Consider the following 27,018-nt stretch of genomic DNA (forward strand, 5'->3'; position numbering starts at 1 on the left):
TCTATTATCTATCTATCTATCTATCTATCTATTATCTATCTATCTATCTATCTATTATCTATCTATCATCTATCTATTATCTATCTATTATCTATCTATTATCTATCTATCATCTATTATCTATCTATCTATTATCTATCTATTATCTATCTTTCTATCTATATATCTATTATCTATCTATCTATTATCTATCATCTATCTATTATCTATCTATTATCTATCTATCTATCTATCTATCTATCTATCTATCATCTATCTATCTATCTATTATCTATCTATCTATCTATTATCTATCTATCTCTATCTATCTATTATCTATCTATCTCTATCTATCTATCATCTATCTATCTATTATCTATCTATCTCTATCTATCTATCTCTATCTATCTATCATCTATCTATTATCTATCTATCTATTATCTATCGATCTATTATCTATACATTATCTATCTATTATTTATCTAGTATCTATGTATCTATTATCTTTTTATCTATTATCTATTATATATCTATTATCTATTTTATATCTATCTCTGTATCTTACATAAACTGTTATTTAATCTTCTATTTAAAGTGATAACCCCATTTCCTCATAATTTTACTGATGATATTCGAGGCTCTGTTCTGATTTACAGTAACCTAAAGCCTCTGAGAATGTTTTTCAAGCAGAAGAACCTGGAGCACGGAGAGGCAAACCTGAGAACACGCAGACTCCATGCAGACACTGTTCTTCCTCCCGCCTGCAGTGTGTGAACAGGTATCACGAGCACCAGGTGAGGTTTACACATAACTCGCGTTCCACCTTCATTCACATCACTGCTGTAGTTCCTCTCACTGTCAGTCTTATTGACTAAGAATTACCGTAAGTCCTAATATTGTAAATATGGACTTTATATATTCATTGATGTATAACCACTCTGCTCGCAATAAAACCTATACATTCAAAAGCCAGAAATGTTCTGCATATTCATACATTAAATTAAAAGAAAACCAGTCACTCGTCATAACTGTGTAACGTTATATCTTTGGTAAATGTCACTGTTCTCCTGAAACCGGAGTTGTTTTTCTTTTTTTTCCTGCTGTTCTCCGTTACCGAGATATTGGCTCCTATTCCCTGTATTTAACTCTACTCAAGTTAGCTAATTGGGCGTTGTCCGCAAAAAAACTGCCACAAAGTAAGTGATGATGAATACTCCACACCTCAGACTTGGCCAAAGGTTCACCTTCCAACAAGACAATGACCCTAAGCACACAGCTAAAATAACAAAGCAGCGGCTCCAGAACAACTCTGCGACTATTCTTGACCGGCCCAGCCAGAGCCCTGACCTAAACCAAAAGAGCATCTCTGGAGACCTGAAAATGGCGTCCACCAACGTTCACCATCCAACCTGACGGAACTGGAGAGGATCTGCAAGGAAGAATGGCCGAGGATCCCCAAATCCAGGGGGGAAAAACTTGTGGCATCATTCTTGAGAAGACTCATGGCTGTACGAGCTCAAAGGGGGCTTCTACCCAATACTGAGCAAAGGGGCTGAAGACTTATGGCCATGTGATATTTCAGTTTTTATTTTTTAATAAATTTGCAAAAATTTCTACATTTCTGTTTTTTCAGTCAAGATGTGGTGCAGAGTGTACATTAATGAGAAAAAAAATGAACTTTATAGAATTTACCAAATGGTGGCAATGAAACTGAGTGAAAAATTTAAAGGGGTCTGAATACTTTCCGTAACCATTGTAGATAAAAAGATGGATAATAGATAGATAATAGGTAATAGACAGCTATATAATAGACAGATAGATAATAGACAGATAATAGATAGATAGATAGATAGATAGATAGATAGATAGATAGATAGATAATACACTGCTAAAAAAAAATAAAGCGAACACTTAAACAACAGAACATAACTCCAAGTAAATCAAACTTCTGTGAAATCAGTCTGTCCACTTAGGAAGCAACACTGATTGACAATCAATTTCACATGCTGTTGTGCCAATGGAATAGACAATAGATGGAAATTATTGGCAATTATCAAGACCCCCTCAATAAAGGAGAGGTTCTGCAGGTGGGGACCACAGACCACATCTCAGTACAATGCTTTCTGGCTGATGTTTTGGTCACTTTTGAATGTTGGTTGTGCTTTCACACTCGTGGTAGCATGAGACGGGCTCTACAACCCAAACAAATGGCTCAGGTAGTGCAGCTCATCCAGGATGGCACATCAATGCGAGCTGTGGCAAGAAGGTTTGCTGTGTCTGTCAGCGTAGTGTCCAGAGGCTGGAGGCACTACCAGGAGACACGCCAATACACCAAGAGATGTGGAGGGGGCTGTAGGAGGGCAACAACCCAGCAGCAGGACCGCTACCTCAGCCTTTGTGCAAGGAGGAACAGATGGAGCACTGCCAGAGCACTGCAAAATGACCTCCAGCAGGCCACAAATGCGCATGTGTCTGCACAAACGGTTAGAAACCAACTCCATGAGGATGGTCTCGGTGCCCAACATCCACAGATGGGGATTGTGCTCACAGCCCAACACCGTGCAGGACATGTGGCATCTGCCACAGAACACCAGGATTGGCAAATTCGCAACTGGCACCTTGTGCTCTTCACAGATGAAAGCAGGATCACACTGAGCACATGTGACAGACGTGACAGAGTTTGGAGACGCCGTGGAGAGCGATCTGCTGCCTGCAACATCCTTCAGCATGACCGGTATGACAGTGGGTCAGTAATGGTGTGGGGTGGCATTTCTTTGGAGGGCCGCACAGCCCTCCATGTGCTCGCCAGAGGTAGCCTGACTGCCATTAGGTACCGAGATGAGATCCTCAGACCCCTTGTGAGACCATATGCTGGTGCGGTTGGGCCTGGGTTCCTCCTAATGCAGGACAATGCCAGACCTCATGTGGCTGGAGTGTGTCATCAGGTCCTGCAAGATGAAGGCATTGAAGCTATGGACTGGCCGCCCGTTCCCCAGACCTGAATGTGATTGAGCACATCTGGGACATCATGTCTCGCTCCATCTACCAACGTCATGTTGCACCACAGACTGTCCAGGAGTTGGCAGATGCTTTAGTCCAGGTCTGGGAGGAGATCCCATCCACCACCTCATCAGCCCAGGTGTTGTACAGTAGGGAGATCATACAGGCACGTGGAGGCCACACACACTACTGAGCATCATTTCCTTGTCTTGAGGCATTTCCACTGAAGGTTGGATCAGCCTGAAATTTCATTTTCCACTTTGATTTTGAGCATCATTCCAACTCCAGACCTCCATGGGATATTAGTTGTGATTTTCATTGATCATTTTTAGGTTTTACTCTTCTCAACGCATTCCACTATGTAATGAATACAGATTTACAACTGAAATATTCCATTCAGTGATATCTAGGATGTGGGATGTTAGTGTTCCCTTTAATTTTTTGAGCAGTGTAGCTAGATATATAGCTAGATAGATAGATAGATAGTAGATAGTTAGAGGAGTTGTTACTCACAGTTGATATTGAGGTTGGCTGCTCCACTAGTTATACTATTAGCTCTGTTGTATGCCGTACAGGTGAACGGTCCGGCGTCATTCCTGGAGACGGGGCTGATGGTAAGAGTGGAGTTTGGAGGAGAATCACTCTGGGTAATGGAATATGGAGGCTTTGATAACACTTGGGTTCCATTCAGTCTCCAGGAGAAGGTGATGGCTGATCCCTGAGCTGAGCAATGGAAAGACGCCGAGTCCTCTCCTGCCCAGAGCACCGCCGATGTGTTATTGGTCAGCATCACTGCCGACACCGGAGCTGTGAAGAAAACAAAGATGAAAAATTAGGAGCGAAAACTAAAAACTCAAATTTCCCATTACGATGTTGTAAGGAAATGTTAAGGATTTTCCTCGAACATGATTATGATGTGTTCAGGACTTAGATAATGAGAGTGACTGTATCCTTAGAGTGGTTGATCAATATCAGATCATTTTGGGGTCAGACACCCAGCACCCCCAACAATCAGCTTTTTTGCACGATCAACGAATCAATGGGGGTGCCGGGTATCAGACCCCAACCGATCTGTTGTATAGATGACCTATTCTAGTGTTAGGTCACTAATATATACAGTAGAGTAAAGCCTGAAAACCCCTTTTACATGTTTGACCTTTGCATAATGGACATCAAAATAAAATATTTGTGACTTTAGAGTAGTTATCTCATGATGACCACCACTTTGAAAGTGACGTAGTAACAGCCCCGGCTCGCCCTTAGGTCCTGTGTTCTCTCTTTGGGTCACCATGTTGGCATATACACAGAAATAAATGCAGTGTCTGATTTATAGAATTTATGGAAATCTGGTTAAGGAAATGTTTAAAGAGTTAACATTATCTTATTCTTTTTTCCCATAAACCAATAGTTAGAAACTTTGCAATATATCTTAAATAAAGAAATCCACTTCTCATTGACTGATTTTTCATTCTCAAAATTCTCAACTCGAGGGTAAAATGTGTCTTGTGATTTTCCCTTCAGAGTGACAGCAGAGGACAGTTGGTGCTCATAAGGTTCCATGGAGAACTGTCATTATAGGAGAACTTGAAGCAGAATGTCTGTGTCTGCCTGTAGCTCCTCCCCCCTGTGTCTCCTAGCTCCTCCCCATCTGGTTGCCTCTGCCTCTAGCTCCTCCCCTCTGTGTCTCCTTGCTCCTCCCCATCAGGTAGCCTCTGCTTCTAGCTCCTCCCCTCTTCATAGAGCTTCATGAGCACCAACTGTCGTCTCCTATCTCAGCCGTAGGAAAATCTGTATTTATTTAATTCAGATGTTCCACATTTTGCCCTTCAATCGAGAATGAAGGATCAGTCCAGGAGGAGAAAGAAGAAGATTTATCTGATAAAACATGTTACGAAATTGCTAATTACTACTGATTTAGGAAATAATAACAGTTACTCTTTAGGCAAACTGTTCGTCTTATCAATGGTTCTCCAGCAATCAAGTGTTCAATTTCCCTACAGCGCCTCCGCAGGAGACCTTAAGCATTACACATTTCCAAATAAAAATCAGTGGACTGTCCATGTAACTCATGGCAGTGGCAGGTGTCCCAGAGCAAAAGAGGGTCTTTGTCCAGCTCTAGGAAGTAGATAGGGGTCCTGAACAGGGGGAATTTCTATTCATTCTGAATTCCCACCAACTAAGATATTTTAGATATTTATACATTTCCTCTGTATAAATTACTCATCAGAATGACTTCTCACGACATGATGTGCTACTTACAGGCCAAGTTGAACGTCACGTTCCTGCTGTTCAGGCGGTTTATTATGTTTGTAGCCGTACATATGAAGGATCCGCTGTCATCAGTGGAGACAGGGCTGATAATGAGCGTGGCGTTATTATCGGTGAGGATATATCGGCCTCCTCCGGATATCGCTGCCCCTTGTAGACTCCACGAGTAGCTGACATTTGTTCCATCAGCCGAACATCGTAGAGACACTGAATCTAATCCAGGCCAGACAAGTCCCGATACATTACTTGTCACCGCGACATTAGAGACCTGGACTGAGATACAAAACACAAAGAAACATAAGAATTTAATGTATTATACTATATTTGACCTATATGATGCTTTATACTATGTATGAACATCCTCAAGAGTTTAGACACCTGATTCTAGGGATATTGATGTTCCAGCATGAAGAAGGATCCAGCTCCATGAAATAAAAGCTTCTTCATTGGTGAATGGATTTCAGTTAGATGGTTATGACATGTTTTTACTCCCACTAAGTTACAAGACATATGTATAGTCTATTACTGGGCGGTCTGAGACCGACCCGGCTGTCAACGCTTTTCTGCTGTTGGTTAAGGGTGAAAACACCAGAAAAGAGTAAACAGCCAGGTCGGTTTAAGACCACCCAGTCATATACAATGCATATGTCTTATAACTTGGTTATGATGACACATTTTTAATCTCACTATCCAACTGAAATTCTTCACCGATAAAGAAGATTTTATTTTGTGGAGATGGATCTTCCTTATGGTGTTTCTGCAGACTCCAGGCAAAGACGTTTTTCCGTGCTCCGGAACTAATGGAACATAGATGGATGTGAGCTGGTCTTTCCAGGTCATACTGCAAACCCACCAGCACCCAAGCAATATTACTAAAAATAATCCATCCCAAACCCTTTTCCTTGTTGTAGGCCAACGTAGAAGACGCAGTTCAATTCGGTTGTCTAATAATCGTACAAACGTATACAACAAAGACATCCAAGTACAAACTTAATCGTTTAAGGATGGAGTAATTCTAGGAGGATTTTGATGTGGAAGAATGCAGAATCAGATTCCTCCTCCACGATCCTCGTTTATCAAGTATAAATCTGTACTGCCACTATACATATTGACTATAAAAACTAGATTAAAAGTTTAAAGGGATTTTCTAGTTTTGGATTCTAAATTCCGCAGAGTAAAGAAATCTGTAATTTTGCAATATAATTAATTTATTAATTCATCTCAATTTTCAAGATATCTGCTTGAAGAAAGTGAGAAGGAATCGGGCTTTACTACATCACCACTGTGAGTCCCCCGCCCTGCTCAGTTCTGCTAAATTACCATAGCGAGTTTCCTAAAGTACTCAACTCTTTTCCCTGACTGGGCTCTATCCATTGTCACACTGATTATGCTTACCTACTCGATTCTGCTATTCCGCTGGAGTCTGCTACCTCGTCAGAGCAACCTTCCTGTCCTATTAAACTCTGCTATATCGCTGGGTTCTGCTACATCTTCATAGTGAGTTTCCAGACCTACTCAACTCTGCTACGTCGCTGGATTCTGCTATATCCTCATTGTGAGTCTCCAGACCTACTCATTTCTGCTACATCGCTGTCCTCTGCTATGCAACTTGCTATATTTTTGCGTAGAACTCCATAACATACAATGCTCAATCTCATCATTAAGGCTACGTTCACATTAGTGTTGTGCGGTGCTGCGTCGGGCGCAGCCGCAGCGAAGCATGCATCATGCGCCCCTATATTTAACATGGGGGCGCATGGACATGCGTTGTGTTGCGTTTTGTGATGCATGCGTCTTTTTTGGCGCAAGCGTCAGGGCGCAGAGGACGCAGCAAGTTGCATTTTTTTTGTGTCCAAAAGCAAGACAAAAATGGACGCATGCATCACAAAATCCGACGCAACACACAACAACGCAAATGTGAACGTACCCTAAGTCTGTTTTGTTCTATTTCGATTCTGCCTCATCAGTCTCCACATGTGAACTTCCAGCTCAATAGTGGACTACTACTCAACTCCTCCGGTTACCATAAAGAGTCCAAGAGGACTGCCCTCCTACAACAACTGCTGCATTATTACTGCTAACCTAGATCAAAGGATTTGAGGATCCACCTTACCCTAAGGGATATAATGTTTTTCTTAATAATATGTTATAGTTATTTCTTGCCTTTTACAAGAGGATAAATCTCCTTTCTGTATTTTAAATTCAGGGACGTACTATAACAGGTTCAGGGGTTGAACTTGCACCCGAGTCCGGGAGCCTAGGGATTCCAAAGGTCCATTTGGTCCATATGAAAAGACCAATACTATTAAAGATTTGCAATAATTGGGGTCCCCATTGGAGGTTTTGCATTGAGACCCATGAGCTTCACTGTTTACATTACATATATTCTTACCGTTCACAATCAGAATCAGGGAGTTGCTGGTGTTGGAGCTGACAGGGTTTTCAATGGTGCAGGTGTAGGATCCGCCGTCACTCTCCAATATCGGGGCGAAGTCCAGAAATGATCCCCTGCAGATCACACGTCCAGAGCAGGTAATCTTTTGACCATTTTGGTAGAAACTGTAAGATGTCACATTCTGGTTCCCGGCATCACACTGGAGGGTCACATTGGTGCCATTAATAAGAGGAGTACTGGTAATGGAGCGGAGAGCAGGAGCACTGAGGGGAGCTGAAAAAGAAAAATAGTTACTTTTGTAAGGTTTTAATTATAAAAAAATATAATAAAGATAAATGAAATAAAAGAATTGTTCTGTCTATACCTCAAATTCTTCAATGATATGCCCTTAGAACACTTAGCGAAACTTATTTTTAAATGTATATATATGATATCTGTAAATCAGAGTAAGGTGATGCAGTTAAAAGCAGCACTTTGTCAGGAGAAACACTAGCATCTGTCGATATAATCCATTCAATTACCAAAAAATGTGAAAAAATACCTTCAATCAAGCTCTTAATGACAATAAGGTCAACGGTTCAGAAACATCTTTATTTTTATTCTTATCTGCAAATCACTTTTTATACAATCTGTAAACTATTATAATTAATTTGCAATATATTTACACAACTGCTTATAGGATTGTCTGCAGTAATCCCTGTCAGGGGTTTCAGCTCTCTGGTAATCACATAAATACACATAGGCAAAGGGTTTTAATATAATAATAATAATAATAATAATAATAATTTTATTTATATAGCGCCAACATATTCCGCAGCGCTTTACAAATTATAGAGGGGACTTGTACAGACAATAGACATTACAGCATAACAAAAATCACAGTTCAAAACAGATACCAGGAGGAGTGAGGGCCCTGCTGCTCGCAAGCTACAAACTATGAGGAAAAGGGGAGACACGAGAGGTGGATGGTAACAATTGCTTTAGTTATTCGGACCAGCCATAGTGTAAGGCTCGGGTGTTCATGTAAAGCTGCATGAACCAGTTACCTGCCTAAGTATGTAGCAGTACAGACACAGAGGGCTAATAACTGCATAAAGTGAATGAGAACATGATGGAGGAACCTGGTTATGGTTTTGTTTTGTTTTTTTATAAATAGGCCACACAGGGATCGTTAGGTTAATGCATTGAGGCGGTAGGCCAGTCTGAACAAGTGAGTTTTTAGGGTACGCTTAAAACTGTGGGGATTGGGGATTAATCGTATTAACCTGGGTTTTACATTCCAAAGAATCGGCGCAGCACGTGTAAAGTCTTGGAGACGGGAGTGGGAGGTTCTGATTATTGAGGATGCCAGCCTGAGGTCATTAGCGGAGCGGAGGGCACGGGTAGGGTGGTAGACTGAGACCAGAGAGGAGATGTAAGGTGGTGCTGAGCCATGGAGTGCTTTGTGGATGAGGGTAGTAGTTTTGTACTGGATTCTGGAGTGGATGGGTAGCCAGTGTAATGACTGGCACAAAATAGAGGCATCGGTGTAATGGTTGGTGAGGAATATGATCCAGGCAGCAGCATTCAGGACAGATTGGAGCGGGGAGAGTTTTGTAAGAGGGAGGCCGATTAGTAGAGAGTTACAATAGTCCAGACGAGAATGAATAAGTGAAACAGTAAGAGTTTTTGCAGAGTCGAAAGTAAGAAAAGGGCGAATTCTAGAAATGTTTTTGAGATGCAGGTAAGAAGAGCGAGCCAGTGATCGGTTGTGGGGGGTGAATGAAAGGTCAGAATCAAGGATGACCCCAAGGCAGCGGGCATGTTGCTTTGGAGTAATGGTGGAACCGCACACGGAGATGGCAATGTCAGGCAAAGGTAGGTTAGTAGAGGGAGAGAACACGAGGAGTTCAGTTTTTGACAGGTTCAGTTTCAGATAGAGGGAGGACATGATGTTAGAGACAGCGGTAAGACAATCACTGGTGTTTTCTAAAAAGGTCGGCGTGATAACAGGAGAAGAAGTGTATAATTGGGTGTCGTCAGCATAGAGATGGTACTGGAAGCCAAATCTACTGATTGTTTGTCCAATAGGGGCAGTATACAAAGAGAAGAGGAGGGGGCCTAGGACTGATCCTTGAGGAACCCCAACAGTAAGGGGAAGGTGAGAGGAGGAGGAACCAGCAAAACATACAGTGAAGGATCGGTCAGAGAGATAGGAGGAGAACCAGGAGAGAACGGTGTCCTTGAGGCCGATGGAGCGGAGCATAGTGAGGAGGAGCTGATGATCCACAGTATCGAATGCTGCGGAGAGATCCAAGAGAATTAGCATGGAGTAGTGACCATTAGATTTAGCTGTTAGTAGGTCATTAGAGACTTTAGTGAGGGCAGTTTCAGTAGAGTGTAAAGAGCGGAAACCAGATTGAAGAGGGTCGAGAAGAGAGTTATCTGAGAGATAGCGGGTAAGACGGGAGTGGACCAGGCGTTCGAGGAGTTTAGAGATGAAGGGAAGATTAGAGACAGGTCTATAATTAGCGGCACAGTTTTGATCGAGGGATGGTTTTTTAAGTAATGGATGTATGATGGCATGCTTAAATGAGGATGGAAAAATACCGTAAGTGAGAGAAATGTTGAATATTTTTGTTAGGTGAGAGGTGACAGCCGGGGAAAGGGACTGGAGGAGATGTGATGGAATGGGGTCACTGGTGCAAGTGGTCGGGCGAGAAGATGCAAGGAGCCTGATTACTTCTTCTGTAAATGGTTCAAAGTCAGAGAGTGAACTAGATGCAGTGGGGGAGGGAGGACAGTGCATGGTATGAAGAGATTGGGAGATGATTTCCTGTCGAATGTGGTCAATTTTTTCTTTGAAGTAATTGGCCAGATTGTCAGCACGGAGATCCGTGGTTGGGGCCTGCTCTCTTGGGTTGAGTAGGGACTGGAAAGTGTCAAAGAGACGTTTAGGGTTGTTGGACAGCGAGGTGATTAGGGTGTTGAAATAGGTTTGATTGGAGAGGTGAAGGGCAGAGTTGTATGTTTTTAGCATGAACTTATAATGTCCAAAATAAAATACAGTTTATTGTTCTTCATAAATGAAACATCCTTTCTTCCTCACAAATGAATAAGAATGCAGTCTCTTCTTTTGCTAAGGCAAAGTAAATCAAACGGTCGCACCAAGTTGGTGTCACAGGAACCTCTCGGGCTATAACACAGATGACAGTGGACACAAGCTCCATCTTTCTCCTACCTCAGCACAACTACCGCAGCTGGGCTAGTTCAGCTGCTTTTTATTAGGCCTCAAAAACGCAGACCGTAGTATGAGAGCAACCTTTCCCACTCAGGCTCTTTTGGTTTAAATTCCTGACCCAAAAATCCAGTCAACATAAAATCATCTTAGTAAACTTTTGTGACTGGTGCACCTCTCCCAGGACTTACATCACCAAGGCCAGCCACCTCAATGACACACACCTGCCATCCAGGCCCCTACCTCCTGCTTTCTTACAATCTTTAACTGGGTTTACACTGCTAGACAACCCCTGCTTAATCAATTGAAGAACCCATAGAAAATAATAACAATGTATGCTCATCTCTTCAGTTGCGCCATTCCAGTGATCTTGGTGCTACTATTCCCGGTGTGTGACGTGACATCATTGTGTCATGTGACTGCTGCAGCCAATCAGCAAATGCTGCTGTGATGACATGGTAAAGGCTGCAGCCTGTTAGCAGATACTGATTGGCTGCAGCAGTCACGTAACAGCAACGTCACATCACACACCGGGATCAGTAGAGCTATAAGAGAGACGCTGCAGGAGAAATGGAGCAGCTAAGGTCAGGTAAGATACCTGGAACAAGAATTCCATTATGGTCTCTCAAGTCTCAAAATGGACACACTGATGGCAAAACAGACACACGGACACACTGATGGCAAAACAGACACACGGACACACGGATGACAAAGTGATGCACAACACTGATGACGCCGGTAACTTTTTTTTCAGTCATGTGTTTAAACACAGACGTGCGAATGAGGCCTTAAAATCACATGTTCAGGTGAAAACTGCAGATCCAATAGACGCTAAGCTTGTGTCTTTTATATGGCCCTTAAAATGAAAGAGCCCTTCCTTGGGGGTGGAGAGACATCTCTTTTGCTACTTCTTGGTGAATACTTGAGGCTCCTCTCCACTGATTTACTGCTTTGATTATCAAAGAATGGAGGGCTCAGGGCACCACCACTAATATAACCAATCAAACAGTGTCCCGAATCTACCTCAACATGAAAAACCTCAACTGAACCACATAGAAAAAGACATGTTGCATTGGAGATCAACGGGACAGAATAAATTACCAAGTATAAATATTTATTTAGAAAAAGATAAGCAAGCATAAACATTAAAAACAATTTGCGCATGCGTATTGCACTGGCAACAACGCTGCTGCCATTTCTGGCTTTCTTCCCGCAGCTGACACTGATCCTTTTATCATGTAAGTGTGTATATAAGAGATAAGGCTAGGGTAAGTAGGCACACCTGCCCCTGATGAAGCTACCTTGTAAGGCGACACGCGTAGGGAAACATAGCCCCACGGACTTTTTGGCACCCTGACTGACGGGACAGACTGGACTCTTAGCTCTACTATTGATGCCTCTACTAGGCTTGGGGAACCGCACACCTGACTGATATGCATGAGTATGGAGCTCCCTGTGATATGAATGCCCAGTGATCAGAATTGGTGTCTGATTATGCTCTCTTATGTAGCTTATTATAGCCTTTTTGGGAAGATGGCAATTCAGGGGGTATGATGATTCCATAAGTATTATAGGTGGGCAATTCCCTTTTGGTAATTTTGTTTATTATGTCCTGTAGGTATTTGCTATGGTAGGGGCCCTCCTGTACCACAAATATTAAGTTTGTTTTTGAATAACTGTTTGGCAATTATTATTTGATCAACAATTTTTGGGAGTGGTTCTTTTTTCAATTCCCCAGCCTAGCCTTCTCAGGTGCCAAAGTACATCTCAGTCTGTGGGATATGTGTTTGTCTTCTGTCATTGTGGGTATTTTTGTGCCTTTTAATTGTTTTTAATGTTTATGCTTGCTTACCTTTTTCTAAATAAATATTTATTCTTGGTAATTTATTCTGTCCCGTCGATCTCCAACGCAACATGTCTTTTTCTATGTGGTTCAGTTGGATTTACTGCATTGTTCGCAAACAAGGAGGCAGGCAAATGACCAAAGGGTCAATGAAATTGTGTGTTGGGGGACGTAAACAGCAGACCCTGTGGGCTATTTCCATCTGGAAAAAAAGGACTCATTGTCCTGTATCTATGGCCTGATCGTTGGTCGCTGTCAAACACAATGATATCGCTAGCCAGGACGCTGCAACGTCACGGATCGCTAGCGATATCATTCAGTGTGACGGTACCTTAGTGCCACTGGGAAAAAGAACCTCTAGAAGACACTCAGCGAAACAAAACCTACATGATACGGCACCCAATGGCACGATTTTCAGAATGTCTCCTTATGAAATCGGAGGAACATGGAAGTTTTGGACGACTCAACAGTTGTTCCAACACGTGTATCTGGCATTATGTCCGGGGAGTTTAACATATCCTCACTGATAGTTTGCTGCCATGTATCAGTCTGGAGTCCATGATAACAAACCACTTTAAGTGCATACTTATACTTTAATAATGCCCTAAATATAGTTATGTGCTACCATTTGCAGTCAGATTCTCATGTTATTAGCATGAGGCACATACTGACACTGAATGGTAGTAGATCCCGCTGACATATTTTAGTTAGAGCATCGAAGAGCAATGAAAAAAGTATAAGAACAGGTTCAAAGCCACAAAAATATGTAATATTAAATCATACTTTAGTCATTTTATAAGGTAATAACTCCAGGTATAAAAATATAGGCAAATAATTTAAAACAATATCTCAGATACAACTTTTTGTTATAAGTTTACAATAGTTTAGTCGTCATGATAAAACATATGGTGTAGTCTGAAACAGCATATAATAGACATTAGACATTCTGATTTCAACAACATCTACATTGCCAGGACGCAGATATTGTTGAATTCACCGGTGGAGGACGGAGTCATCAGCTCTCTCCTCCGCCATTCAGCCTGTGTGTCTGAGACTTAGTGCAGGAGACGTGGTGATGTCACTAGATTGTGCCTGCTGCGGACAGCCTCAATCCATACATTACACAGACTGGAGTAGGTAGATTTTAACAAAAGATTTTCATCCAAAAAGGTTAGCGAAACATTATAACTTACCATATACTCCGAGCTGGTAGCTTGTAGTGATAGGAGTAGAAGATTCTGGAGGTACTACAGACAGATCATAAATCCCTTCATCAGTGTAGGAGACGTTGTTAATACTCAGGGATCCATTTTCATATAAATTACATCTTCCTACAAACGGATTCAAACAACGTAATGGAGACTGAATGTACACTGGTGCATTTTTATAATTCCATTGTACGTAGGATCCTACTGGAAAATTCACATTGAATAATACAAGTTTCCCAAGAGTTCCCGACACGTTGATGACAGCGGCCACATTACCTGTATAGGAACATACACAGGACAATATTAGTAACATTTGTTATGTCTTTTTTTATATAATAAAATACATCATACTTGCTAACTTTTATATCTTGGCATCAGGCAGGTTAACTACTTTGTGCGAGGAGATGCCACTCCTTCCGTTACATTGCCATGCCCCTTCCTCGCCTATTTCCTGTTCCTGGCTTTTTTCCCTTACAGTAACCATACATGATTTACATCCCGACAAACTAGTGATTGAATTTGTGACATGTGATATACATGTGCAACCAGTGTCGGATTGAGGAGCCAAGGGTCCACCAGTAACCAATTCCTGGTCCTCACTTTTCATCTACATGTAAATGTGACATTATCCTCAATCACACATTTATATAACAATGAACTGGGTAGATTGATAAATTAATAAGATGTCGCCTTTGTCTGTACATAGTGATTCAAGTATATAGTGCCAAGTACTGCTCATATCAGAGGGTGGTGTCCTACTGCTGCACAGCGGCCCACCGGAGGATTCCCCTGTTCTCCTGTGGGCCAGTCCATGCCTGCGTACAACCAATAGTATCAACAGTATCTAAGACGTGAGATGGAAGGACTCCTTCACCACCCCAACAAATCTGACTGCTGTGACAAGATTGGGGGCCACTGCTGGACTGTCATGGCGGAAGATGTTTAATTGAAGGTCCCTGTGTGGCACTCCTATGAAGCTATCATTGAAAAGTCTCCTTGAAGTACTAATGACAAATAAAAATATTTAGTATCATTACATCTGGAAATCTGGAAAAGTAAGGACTTTTAAAAAAAAATCCTACATATAGAAAAAAAAATACAGGATTGTGGTCACCTCGCCACTCAAAATAAAAAAAATGAAATTAAATGAAAAAGTAGTGCGTACCGCAAATGATACCAATAAAAACTACAGCTCTCTAAAACTACATTGATGGAAAAATATCACTTATGGCTTCAGAAAATGGTAATACAAACTATGATTTTTTGTGGGGTTTTGTTGAAAGAGAACCTGTCATGTCCCCTAATGCTGTTAAGCTGCAAATGTGGCACCCCTAGGGGTATTTGCCACAAAAATAGTTACTGACACTAAACACAAATATTAAGATAGCAAAACTGCACTACCACCTCCGGCCAGAAGGGGGAGCTCCAGAGACTCCCCTTGATCCATTCTGGTCTGAGAGAAGAAATGGCAGTTGGGCTAAGGAGCTGAAAGTGAGAGGTCATACAGTTGAATCTCTAACAGCCCTGTGACTGTTACCAGGCCTAAATCACCGGCCTGAGGAGAAGAGGGATAGAGAAAAAGGACATTGTGAGAACCGGGTAGCATTAATCACTACCCAGAACAGGCGCAAAGACGGATACCGGATCCGTGGCTGTATTCATTATATATAATACAGCAACCGGAAAAACGTGAGGTGATATCAGCTTCACTAGGGTCGGACGCAGCAACAGACACAGAGTTCAGCGGTACTCCTGGAGAGGGTAAGCCGATAAAAGGACTCGGGTTGCCCGTCGAACCAGGACGGGACAGATTGGGCCGGCAGCCAGTTCACATACAGCAGCAGGGCCACACAGATATTGCGTACAATAAGAGGCGAAGACCCCGGCAGGGTCAAAGTAACTCAGAGTTCCCATACAGACTCCGGTGACAGGACTGGTTGTAAATCCTTTTTTGTTAAAGTAAACTGGTTAAACGTTTCAGTGCCTCAGTCTTTCATTTGGACAATAGCCATCTATCCAGGATTGGGATCATCACCGCTGGGAGAACCTGCTGCTGATCAAGTAAGTGCCTGTCCCCTCATGATACCCCTTACACTGTGCATTGCCTGAGGCCACAGCACCGGGTCAAGCCACCCGTGACACCCCCCTCAAGAGACAGACCCCATTGGTCCGGTGCTGGGTACCCCGGTCTCTTGGGCGTCACAATTGGCGTCACGAACAGGATCTAGCCAGCCCGTATACCGGGTATTGTGTGCCGTGATTGGAGCCCAAAACTGTGAAAACTTGGATGAAAAATCTTGAAAATTGACCTTATTAAAGAAAAATCCATTCTCCATTGAAAACTATTGAAAGTGACTTTTCCCCATTGGTTATAATGGAGTAAAGATGGCCGCCATCCCCTGAGGTAATCACTTCATAACCGTTAGGCACGAGACTGTTAATTGAGCTACGCCATCACCTGAGCCCCAGTCTAACTGAAAAACTTCAGAATCCGCCATTACAGAGCGCGGTGGGTGGGAGCAGCAGGGGGCGTGTCATTGTGGGCGGCACCAAGCTGAGCGCTCTGACATCAGAGCAAGGGGAAAATCGATCCTGCTGCACAGCGGAACGAATCTACACTATCCCGACGGAAGCGGAGGACCGGAAGGGTCCGGATTAACTAAGGGGGCACAGTATGTCGCAGCACGGAGACGCCGCAGCACCCGGCAACGCTAATGCAGCTGAAAGACAGAGTGTCAATAGAGAGTCCGGCAGCGCAGCGGTGCAAGGAGTGGCGCCCATCATGCCGGTGCTGATGCCATATACCCCGGGTGGCCCATGGCTTCCAATGTATGAAGGTGAGCCTAATACCCTTGACGATTTCAGAGAAAAGATGCTGGCCCATTTTGACATGTTCCCTGTGGGTGAAGTTCAGCGTGTTAGTCTCCTGATGATGCAGTTAAGTGGCCATGCTAAGCGAGAAGTCACAGCATGGGCAGCTGATCTAAAAGGCACTGTTGAACGCATATTTGCTGGATTAAAAGCTACATTTGAAACCACTGCCAGCAGCAAAGCTAAAGTACGATTCTTTAATTGCAAACAAAAAGTTAATGAGGGCGTGAGAGACTTTGCCTTAAACCTGCAGGAAGCCCTTAAATCACTTACACTGGCTGAACCCATTTTTAACACCGGAGCGGATAAACTGCTAAGAGATCAATTTATTGAGGGACTCTACACCCCTTCTCACCGGGGGCATGTGAGCATGCTTGTTTTTAAGAACCCTGAATTGACATTTGCTCAATTAAAGGAGAGCGCTATACGTCTCCAGCTGGCAGAGGCACCTCAGGATCAGGATCCTGCGCAACCCATGGCAGAGGCACCTCAACAACAGGGAGTGCCAGTGACATCAGCTATGTCCGGGGCCATTGCTAAGCCCCTGGGGCCCAGTACTAATGAGGCTCTTCAACAAAAGCTTGACTCTTTAACTGATGTTGTTGCTTCAATGGCTAAAACCATGCAGGAGATGAGAGGACCCAAGATGGAGTTGTCAAACCGTAGAGAAGGTGTTCCATGGATGAGACCCCGGAGATACCCGACATGGAGAGGACGACCTCGCGACCGCTACCAACCGGATGGACAGCCCATTTGCCGCCGTTGCCAGCAGCCAGGCCACTTTGCACGAGATTGTGATTTAAACGGGAATCCCCTGGGAATGCGGGCCGCTTCGCAGGAATGAACTTTCAAGGCCCAACACCCTGGCACGACAGGTACATCGGAGGACGACCCATTATCCCTATCGTGCTGGACGGAATGCCCCTCAACGCTTTGCTGGACACAGGTTCCCAGATTTCATCTATACCGTATATCCTTTATAAGAGGTACTGGGCTGATGCAGATATTGATAAAGGGCCCTCTGATGTTGAACTAGATATATGGGCCAGTAATGGTAAGTTGGTACCGAAACTAGGATTCAGGGAGATGACCATAAAGATTGGTAAAGTAGAATTGAAGAAACAGGGTATAATTGTTGTTGATGTTGACCGGCGGAACTGTGAACCAACTGTATTGATAGGAATGAATGTGTTAGAGAACTGCTTTTCCGAAGTCATTTCTGTCTTACAGCAAATTGCTGAAACTGCCCAATCCTGCCAGCAGAGAGTTCTCCGGAGGGAAATAAAAGTATTGATGTTAAGGCAACAGGTAGAAGTTGCAGGTGGAGAAATCGGCAGTGTGAGGGTAAGTGATCCAACATCTATTGTAATCCCACCAAAAACAGAAATGCTGGTATGGTGTAGAGCAGCCATTGGTACTAAGGGACGAGATTATCAAGCCTTAATAGAACCAGTGTACACCGACAGCAGTCCCACTATACTCACAGCACGAGGGATAGTCGAGGTACACCGGGGACGAGTGCCGGTACGACTTTTGAACTGTGGAGAGGAAGAGGTCACTTTGCCAAGGTATGCTACAATGGCAAAGCTATATACTGTTGACAACAATGCCATCACAACCATTGAGCCCTTAGAACCAACCTGTCAGGTGGAAGGCAATGGCTCAGATGGAGAAATGGAGGATTGGTGCCAACAGCTACACGTGGGCATAAATTCAACACCTACCCATCAAAAACAAGGGGTGTATAGGCTAGTGACGGAATATGAACAAGTCTTCAGTAAACACCCATTGGACTTCGGACGGATAGAAGGGGTAGAACACACAATCCCCACCAGTGACCATCCCCCAATAAAAGAAAGATATAGACGCATACCGCCCGCTCACTATCAATGTGCAAAAGATATGCTGAGGGAGATGAAACAGGCCGGGGTAATAAGAGACAGCTGTAGCCCCTGGGCGGCCCCTCTAGTGATTGTCAAAAAAAAGGACGGAACCATGAGAATGTGCGTAGACTACCGGAAGATTAATAACATCACCCATAAAGACGCCTACCCCTTGCCTAGGATAGAAGAGTCCTTAACTGCTTTGAAATCTGCTAATTATTTTTCCACCTTAGACTTAACAAGCGGGTATTGGCAAGTCCCTGTGGCTGAGCGAGATAAGGAAAAGACGGCATTCACCACACCAATGGGTCTATGTGAATTTAATCGCATGCCGTTCGGACTCTGCAACGCATCCGGTACCTTCCAGCGGCTGATGGAATGCTGCCTCGGACACAAGAACTTCGAGACCGTCCTCCTGTACCTAGATGATGTGATCGTCTACTCAAAGACTTACGAACAACACTTAATAGACCTGGCAGAAGTGTTCGAAGCCTTATCCAGGTATGGCATGAAAGTCAAGCCATCCAAATGTCACCTTCTCAAGCCAAAGGTACAGTACCTGGGACACATCGTGAGTTCGGAGGGAGTAGCACCAGATCCCGAGAAAATAAGCGCCATAAGGGATTGGCCAAGACCTACCAGCGCAAAAGAGGTGAGACAATTCCTGGGATTGGTGGGTTACTATCGCAGATTTATAAAAGGATTTACCAAGTTGGCAGCACCCTTGCAAGACACCTTGGTAGGGCAGACGAAGAAACCTTCAAACCGAAACCCTCCTTTTCAGTGGAACGACGAAAGGGAAGACTCCTTTGAACAACTAAAGAAGGCACTAACCGGAGAAGAGGTTCTGGCGTACCCAGATTACCATCAACCTTTCATCCTCTACACCGATGCCAGTAATGTGGGACTAGGAGCGGTGCTGTCACAAAAGCAAGAAGGTCGGGAGAAAGTCATCGCCTTTGCAAGTAGAAAGCTCCGGCTTACTGAAAGAAATTCAGAAAATTACAGCTCCTTCAAATTGGAACTACTGGCAGTAGTTTGGGCTGTGACTGAACGTTTCAAACACTATCTGGCCGCTGCAGAATTTATTGTCTATACTGACAACAATCCGTTGACCCACCTGGACACAGCCAAATTAGGTGCGTTAGAACAGCGATGGATAGCCCGGTTATCTAATTACAACTTCAAGATCAAGTATCGAGCAGGTCGCAAGAATGGAAATGCCGATGCCCTATCCCGGATGCCACACTTGAGAGATGTAGAAGAAGAAATGGGGGAGCTTGAAGAAATTGAACTACCAGCCTTCCATCATCCCAAGGCAAAACATCATCAGTCAAGTACCTATCAGAAACAACAAGAGGTGAATTTTAATCCGTTAGCACACCATAGATGGGCTGACACCCAAGACAGCAATCCGGCTGTGAAGTTGGTGAAGGAACTGTTAACTGAGCAAAGTGCATATCCCGATGAGGATGCCCCAGAAGAGACGCATCAACTCTGGAAAGAGAGAGGCAAAATGTTCCTGTATCAAGGGAAGCTCTGTAGAAGGTACACCAATCCGAAAACACATGAATTGGTTTGGCAGATTATCGTGCCTAAACAAGATGTCAAGATGGTCCTCGAAGCTTACCATAATGGTGCTGGTCACTTCGGTTGGAAAAAGTTAGAAGTACTTCTAAGAGAAAGATTTTATTGGGTCGGGATGAGAAAATCAATCGAACAGTGGTGCAGAAATTGTGGCCCGTGCAACCTCAGAAGAAACGATCAAAAGAACCAAAGAGCACCACTGCAGCCCATAATCACCAAACAACCACTTGAACTTGTAGCCATGGACCACGTGAAGTTGACACCAAGCCGGTCTGGCTATGTCTATGCCTTGACCATCGTGGACCATTATTCACGCTTCTTGGTAGTAGTACCCGTAAAAGATCTGACAGCAAAAACAGCAGCCAAAGTGTTCCAAACGTACTTTTGTAGACCCCATGGATATCCGGAACAGGTTCTCACCGACCAAGGTACAGCCTTTGAATCAGAGATCTTCAGAGAATTCTGTAATATGTATGGTTGCAAAAAGATCCGGACGACGGCCTATCATCCACAAACAAACGGCTTATGCGAGAAGATGAACCATATTGTAATAGACCTACTAAAGACTTTACCTGAGACAGAAAGGAATCAATGGCCAGAGAAATTGCCTGACTTGGTGGATCTGTATAATCATGTCCCGGTGAGTTCCACCAATTGCACCCCAGCTTACCTTATGCGTGCAAGACCCGGCCAATTACCAATCGATCTAGAAATGGGAATTCTGAAACCAGACGCAGAAGTTCAAGACTCCAATTGGGATATCATACGGCAAAAGCAGTATCGCCAAGTGCAAGAGAGTGTGGAAAGAAGCCTTCAGCAAACTAGAGAAAGACAAGAGCGAACTTTCAACCAGAATGCTCTAGCGACCCCATTAAGACCAGGTGACCAAGTGCTCAAGAGAAATCGTCGAACCAATAAACTGGACAATCAGTGGGAAGCCGTACCCTACACAGTTTTACCAACAAGAGTGGATAATCCTAAAATGTGTCTCATTAGCAAAAACGGAGGCTTAACATCTGTACTAGTGTCAAGAGACAATCTTAAATTATGTCCGGAAGCATTGAAAGAGCCAGAAGTTGTCCAGCCAGAACCAGAAGTTATTCAACCCATACAGGTTCAACCAGTAAAGGAAAAAGAAGAGGAAGTGTATCACACCTGTATAGGAGACTTTCCCAAAACCCTACTAACATACCATGGTGCAGTAGTGGTTCCCATGGTGGCCTTTTACCCAACACCGAACCCAATACCAGAAGTCCCAAGACAGGAAGAGGCTGACCCCGTACTACAGGAGGTTCCAGGCAAGGAAGAACAGATTCCTGATCAGAGTAATCCCATTCACGGTGGATTTGCCAACTCCATAGTCGTGGAATTATCTTTAGCAGAGCGGGCAGATACTACATCCGCTGTAGACAGTAGTACACCACATGAAGAGACACCGCTATTACGTAGATCACAGCGTAGTACCCAGGGTCAATTACTGGCCAGGTATGCAGATTACCAACTATAAAGCTCATAATGTGAATTGTATATATGTTATGCCGTATATAGTTAAACAGAAAATGTAGTATAGTCATTGTTATCAGTCTGCAACGTTTAAGCCCAGTGCCTACAGAGACTTGTCTGTAGGAACTTCTTGCATATTCTTGAACTTTTTATCAGCCCGGAGGCACTAAATCAAAGCTCCGGAAAGACTGCTTTTTGAACTTTGCTCCTCGCTCTTTTTGAACTTTCTTTAGACTTTATATTGATAACTCCGTTGGAAAAATGGAACTAAATTCCTGGACACAAAGTGCAGTGCCTTTCCTAGCACCTTCAAGGATAGAACTGTATTAATGGACGCTATTTGAAGTGACTTTGTACAGAACTATATTTTTGTTTCCTCGAGTGGTTTTTGTAACTTTTCATTTTTAAGACTCTGTACATATTAATTGTTATTTCAAAATGTTATTGTCCCACAGTCCCGGAGTACTGTTCTTAACTAAGGGGGAATGTGGCACCCCTAGGGGTATTTGCCACAAAAATAGTTACTGACACTAAACACAAATATTAAGATAGCAAAACTGCACTACCACCTCCGGCCAGAAGGGGGAGCTCCAGAGACTCCCCTTAATCCATTCTGGTCTGAGAGAAGAAATGGCTGTTGGGCTAAGGAGCTGATAGTGAGAGGTCATACAGTTGAATCTCTAACAGCCCTGTGACTGTTACCAGGCCTAAATCACCGGCCTGAGGAGAAGAGGGATAGAGAAAAAGGACATTGTGAGAACCGGGTAGCATTAATCACTACCCAGAACAGGCGCAAAGACGGATACCGGATCCGTGGCTGTATTCATTACATATAATACAGCAACCGGAAAAAACGTGAGGTGATATCAGCTTCACTAGGGTCGGACGCAGCAACAGACACAGAGTTCAGTGGTACTCCTGGAGGGGGTAAGCCGATAAAAGGACTCGGGTTGCCCGTCGAACCAGGACCCGGAGGGGACAGATTGGGCCGGCAGCCAGTTCACATACAGCAGCAGGGCCACACAGATATTGCGTACAATAAGAGGCGAAGATCCCGGCAGGGTCAAAGTAACTCAGAGTTCCCATACAGACTCCGGTGACAGGACTGGTTGTAAATCCTTTTATGTTAAAGTAAACTGGTTAAACGTTTCAGTGCCTCAGCCTTTCATTTGGACAATAGCCATCTATCCAGGATCGGGATCGTCACCGCTGGGAGAACCTGCTGCTGATCAAGTAAGTGCCTGTCCCCTCATGATACCCCTTACACTGTGCATTGCCTGAGGCCACAGCACCGGGTCAAGCCACCCGTGACACCCCCCTCAAGAGACAGACCCCATTGGTCCGGTGCTGGGTACCCCGGTCTCTTGGGCGTCACACATACATAGGGTTAATTTGTAGGGTAATAGCTTTCTAAAGCTGCCCGCTCAACACTAAAATCAAGGCTACCGGGAAAAATTAACTTTATTCATCCTGACAGACTCTGTGTTTTCGTCATAGAGGCGCAGTCGGCCCGGCTTCAGTTACCGCTCAGTACATAGTGAGTGGCGGCTGTCAGCATGTCCCCATGCATTGACTGACAGCTGGTCCTGCACTGATGCACTGCAGCGCTGGCTGTCAATCCAAGTGCCATAGCGTGCTTACTACCGCCACTATGTACTGAGTGAAGGCTGAAGTCACGCTGGCCACGCCTTTATGCCTAAAGAAATAAATAATGGACATGTATGGACCAAAAAATGCTGATGCAAGTCTATGAAAATCAAGGACAGCAAATAGATGAAATTTGTGTTCCATCCTTGTACTGTCTGTTTTTTTTTTTACATCTCAATGCAATTTGTTTTCTTTATATATGAAAATCACGGTAAAAATCCGTTCCAAAACACTGAGGAAAATTGGACCATATTTTGCATACAATAAAAGTCACTTTTACCTAACATATAGATATGTACTGGTATGTAGCTATGTATCTCTATGGACCAGTACAGTATGCCTGTAAAGAAGAAAAATACCATTTAGATCTTTAGGCAAAGAAAATCCTCATATACAGTGCAAACTTGGGCTCACTGATAAAGTTTTAGTCTGCCAAGCAACAAGTCATTTTAAATATCATAAAAGTCCACATTTTGAGAAAGACAAATAGGTGATAAATTATAAACAAGGGTAATTACTGAGCAGAAACAAATGTGAGGCCCCTCCAGCAAAATACTTGAGGTTGAGGAATACATGCAGGATGACTAGTCCTATCTTCCCCATCTGAACCACCTGAATGTGTGATGTCTGTCCATTCAATATTTGGTACATTTCATGGCGTTAGTTAAAACTACAGCTCGACCTACGAAAAAAGGCAAGCCTTAAAATATGTATGGAAGAATAAAAATGTTGGGCATGAGAAAATTAAAGGAAAAAAAATAATGACACATGATGTCATCAGGAAAAAATATAAAACTAACTGATACTTTTGATTTACTGAAGTTCCAAGTCAGTTTTATCATGGCACACCATTTTTTTTCTGGTTCCAGACTACAGAGCAGCAGGAGCTCCGTATGTTGCTGTATCTTCTTTTTCACAGGCAAAATATCTGAAAAATTTATGAAAACGCCTATGTCTCTAATTTATTAGCATTTTACTCTAGTCCAATTTATTATGAAGGGCGTGTAAAACACTGATCTGAGGCTCAGACTTCATGGTCATATATGATTTTCAATCTACATTTTGTAATGCGTGTAGAACGGACAACACACCGACCAGGCTTTAGTCACACATCAGTATTTCTATACCAAAACCAGGAATATCGCCAAGACACACAACAGGTGCCAACCTTTCACGTAAAGTTTTTCTGTGTACGTTTCTCTCCTGGTTTCGGTGTCCAAAAACTGATGGAAAATACTGACGTGTGAATAACACAGAGCAATGATCCAGTCGTGTCTGCAATTTTCAGTTGTGACTGGTCCAAGAAATTCGATGCCCCTGTGAACCTAACCTCAGTGAATGTCGCCTATTGATAGATATATGTCGCCTATTGATAGATATTTTTGGCAATTTTATGCATTTCCTCTTACTGGATAATAAATATTTTTATAGAATTTTTTTTTGTACTACAATTTGCTAATTTGAACGAAAGGGATCAAAATCAGATTTGTACTTTATTCAAAAGACAATTCAATTGTCTTATGAAAAACAATGGGATGGTCTTCCTATGTGATCGCTGTGTTCACGTCTCATTAAGAGCCTACGTTTGAGGAAAAATGTACCATATTTTTTTTTTAATTGTATACCTTTGCATAGAATTAGAGCAGTCTACTATATACTAGGCAACTAACCAAGAGGAGCACAGGGTTGAAGTAGTCTGAAATGAAAGGGTCAGTATACATAGTTGCGGTATGTTTTACCTGAAAGTCCCAGCAGTAGAAACAAAGGTAGAACATTCTTGTAATAATCCATTTTTGCAGATTCCTGGGTGTCGGAGCTGTAGACTCGGTCTCCGTTTTCTCCCTTTTGCTCCAAGGTCTGTTTCCAGCTCAGACCTTTGTCCTTTGTTCTTCAGGTCTCCTGGTTCCTAAATGGTTGGTGACATCTGACTGTCACTGTTACAGGGAAGTGGGAAGTGTGTGAAATATTAACCACATCCCCAGAAGACTGCAGCGCACACCTTGCTGGTGTGGTCTGAGAGCAACAATCACGCAAAAATCCTGTAGACGTTGCCTATTTTTCCTTGGTCGGCAAATCTCGGAGCATATTTCCTATGTTGACTGCATGCAACTTAGAAGCCTCATCCTCTTTTTCAGTCTTCAAAACTTACAGTAAGATCTCATGCACCTTATTAATTCTCTTAAAAATGTGAGTCTTCCCTCTTGGAGCTTTCAGGGTGTCTCTAATATTGACCTGAGCCAAATCGGTAGCCACAGGTCTTCTGTAGACAGAGTACGGACACCATATAAAATGCCTCACACAAGTCCTAGGTACACATATGTAGCTTGATCCCCCACCCCTCGTGTAAAACACTTTCCTCCTACATCTTCTCCCACCGGTCTCTCCATCGGTAGAAGACAACTGAGTGATGCTGCCACCTGCTGGAAATACGTGTACAAAGTAACATTGAAACAAAGAAACAAATACGAAAAAACAGCATTGCATCCAGAAAAAAAACAATCGATATGGATAAAATATGTATCGGGAGTGGAGGAAAAACTGAAAAACTGTGCCCTAGTCCGAGGAGAGCCAGGAGAGACGCGACTATCTGAGCAGCTGGCTCTTCACTAGAGTCCCTGATGGTGGGGTTAGGCTTGGCTCCAGATGGACACCAGGTGCTACTTCAGGACAAGGGACCGGTAGCTGGAACGGCTCAATAGGAGAGTACAGCTGGTACAGGCAGGCACAGCAGGAGCACGGGTACAGCTGGTGCACAGATAGGCACTGGCAGGTACGGATTGGTCCGGCTGATATACAGACCAGCACGACAGGTGCAGGGGGTCCGGCTAATATACATAGTGGCACAGCAGGTGCAGGTGGGTCCAGCTGATATACAGACTGGCAAGGCAGGTGCAAGCGTGTCCGGCTGATATACAGACTGGCACGGCAGGTGTAGGTGGGTCCAGCTGATATACATACTGGCACAGCTGGTACAGGTAGGTTCGGCTGATATACATAGTGGCCCGGCAGGTGCAAGCATGTCTGGCTAATTTACAGACAAGCACGGATGGTGCTGGTGGATCTGGCTGACACACAGACTGGCACAGCAGATTCTGGCAAGGAGGTTAGGGTCAGACAGACACTAGTGTAAGGTGAATACAGTAATCGATACTAGTAAGGTATTACAGAGGACAGCTTATACCCTGCACCTGCTTCTAAGTTCCTGAATGTCTGATTATATACAGTATATATATATATTATTGCCTTGTATCATAATGCTGCTATGGTGTTTAATATACACTGCTCAAAAAAATAAAGGGAACACTAAAGTTCCATATCCTAGATATCACTGAATGATGTTTCAGTTGTAAATCTTTATTCATTACCTAATGGAATGTGTGGAGAACAATAAAACATAAAAATGATCAATGTAAATCACAACTAATAACCCACGAAGGTCTGGAGTTGGAATGATGCTCAAAATCGAAGTGGAAAATGAAGTTACAGGCTGATCCAACTTCAGTGGAAATGCCTCAAGACAAGGAAATGATGCTCATGCTCAGTAGTGTGTGTGGCCTCCACGTGCCTGTATGACCTCCCTACAACGCCTGGGCATGCTCCTGATGAGACACTCCAGC

The 27,018-nt window shown here is 43.4% G+C and overlaps 2 protein-coding genes across 3 annotated transcripts in view; one reads left to right on the forward strand and one right to left on the reverse strand.

The window, feature by feature from the left end:
• LOC138651412 (carcinoembryonic antigen-related cell adhesion molecule 1-like) overlaps positions 1–25,692 on the reverse strand; it is a 50,068-nt gene extending 24,376 nt beyond the window's left edge. The window contains exons 1-5 of one of the 2 annotated variants that reach the window (XR_011315483.1): positions 25,141–25,692; positions 13,896–14,186; positions 7,640–7,915; positions 5,239–5,520; positions 3,493–3,786 (exon numbers count right to left, since the gene is read on the reverse strand). Coding sequence is in view for 1 of the 2 variants with exons in the window: in XM_069741595.1 (XP_069597696.1) it covers positions 3,493–3,786; positions 5,239–5,520; positions 7,640–7,915; positions 13,896–14,186; positions 25,141–25,192 (1,195 nt within the window). In the remaining variant the exon portion in view is untranslated. The remainder of the gene's footprint in view (positions 1–3,492; positions 3,787–5,238; positions 5,521–7,639; positions 7,916–13,895; positions 14,187–25,140) is intronic. The other variant, XM_069741595.1, reaches the window with a different exon arrangement.
• The window catches only part of LOC138651411 (carcinoembryonic antigen-related cell adhesion molecule 1-like), a 32,669-nt gene continuing 31,141 nt past the window's right edge, over positions 25,491–27,018 (forward strand). Inside the window, exon 1 of the mRNA XM_069741594.1 lies at positions 25,491–25,551. The gene's annotated coding sequence lies outside the window, so the exon portion shown is untranslated. The remainder of the gene's footprint in view (positions 25,552–27,018) is intronic.

Source organism: Ranitomeya imitator, chromosome 10 (assembly GCF_032444005.1).
Source record: "Ranitomeya imitator isolate aRanImi1 chromosome 10, aRanImi1.pri, whole genome shotgun sequence".
Classification (NCBI taxonomy): domain Eukaryota; kingdom Metazoa; phylum Chordata; class Amphibia; order Anura; family Dendrobatidae; genus Ranitomeya; species Ranitomeya imitator.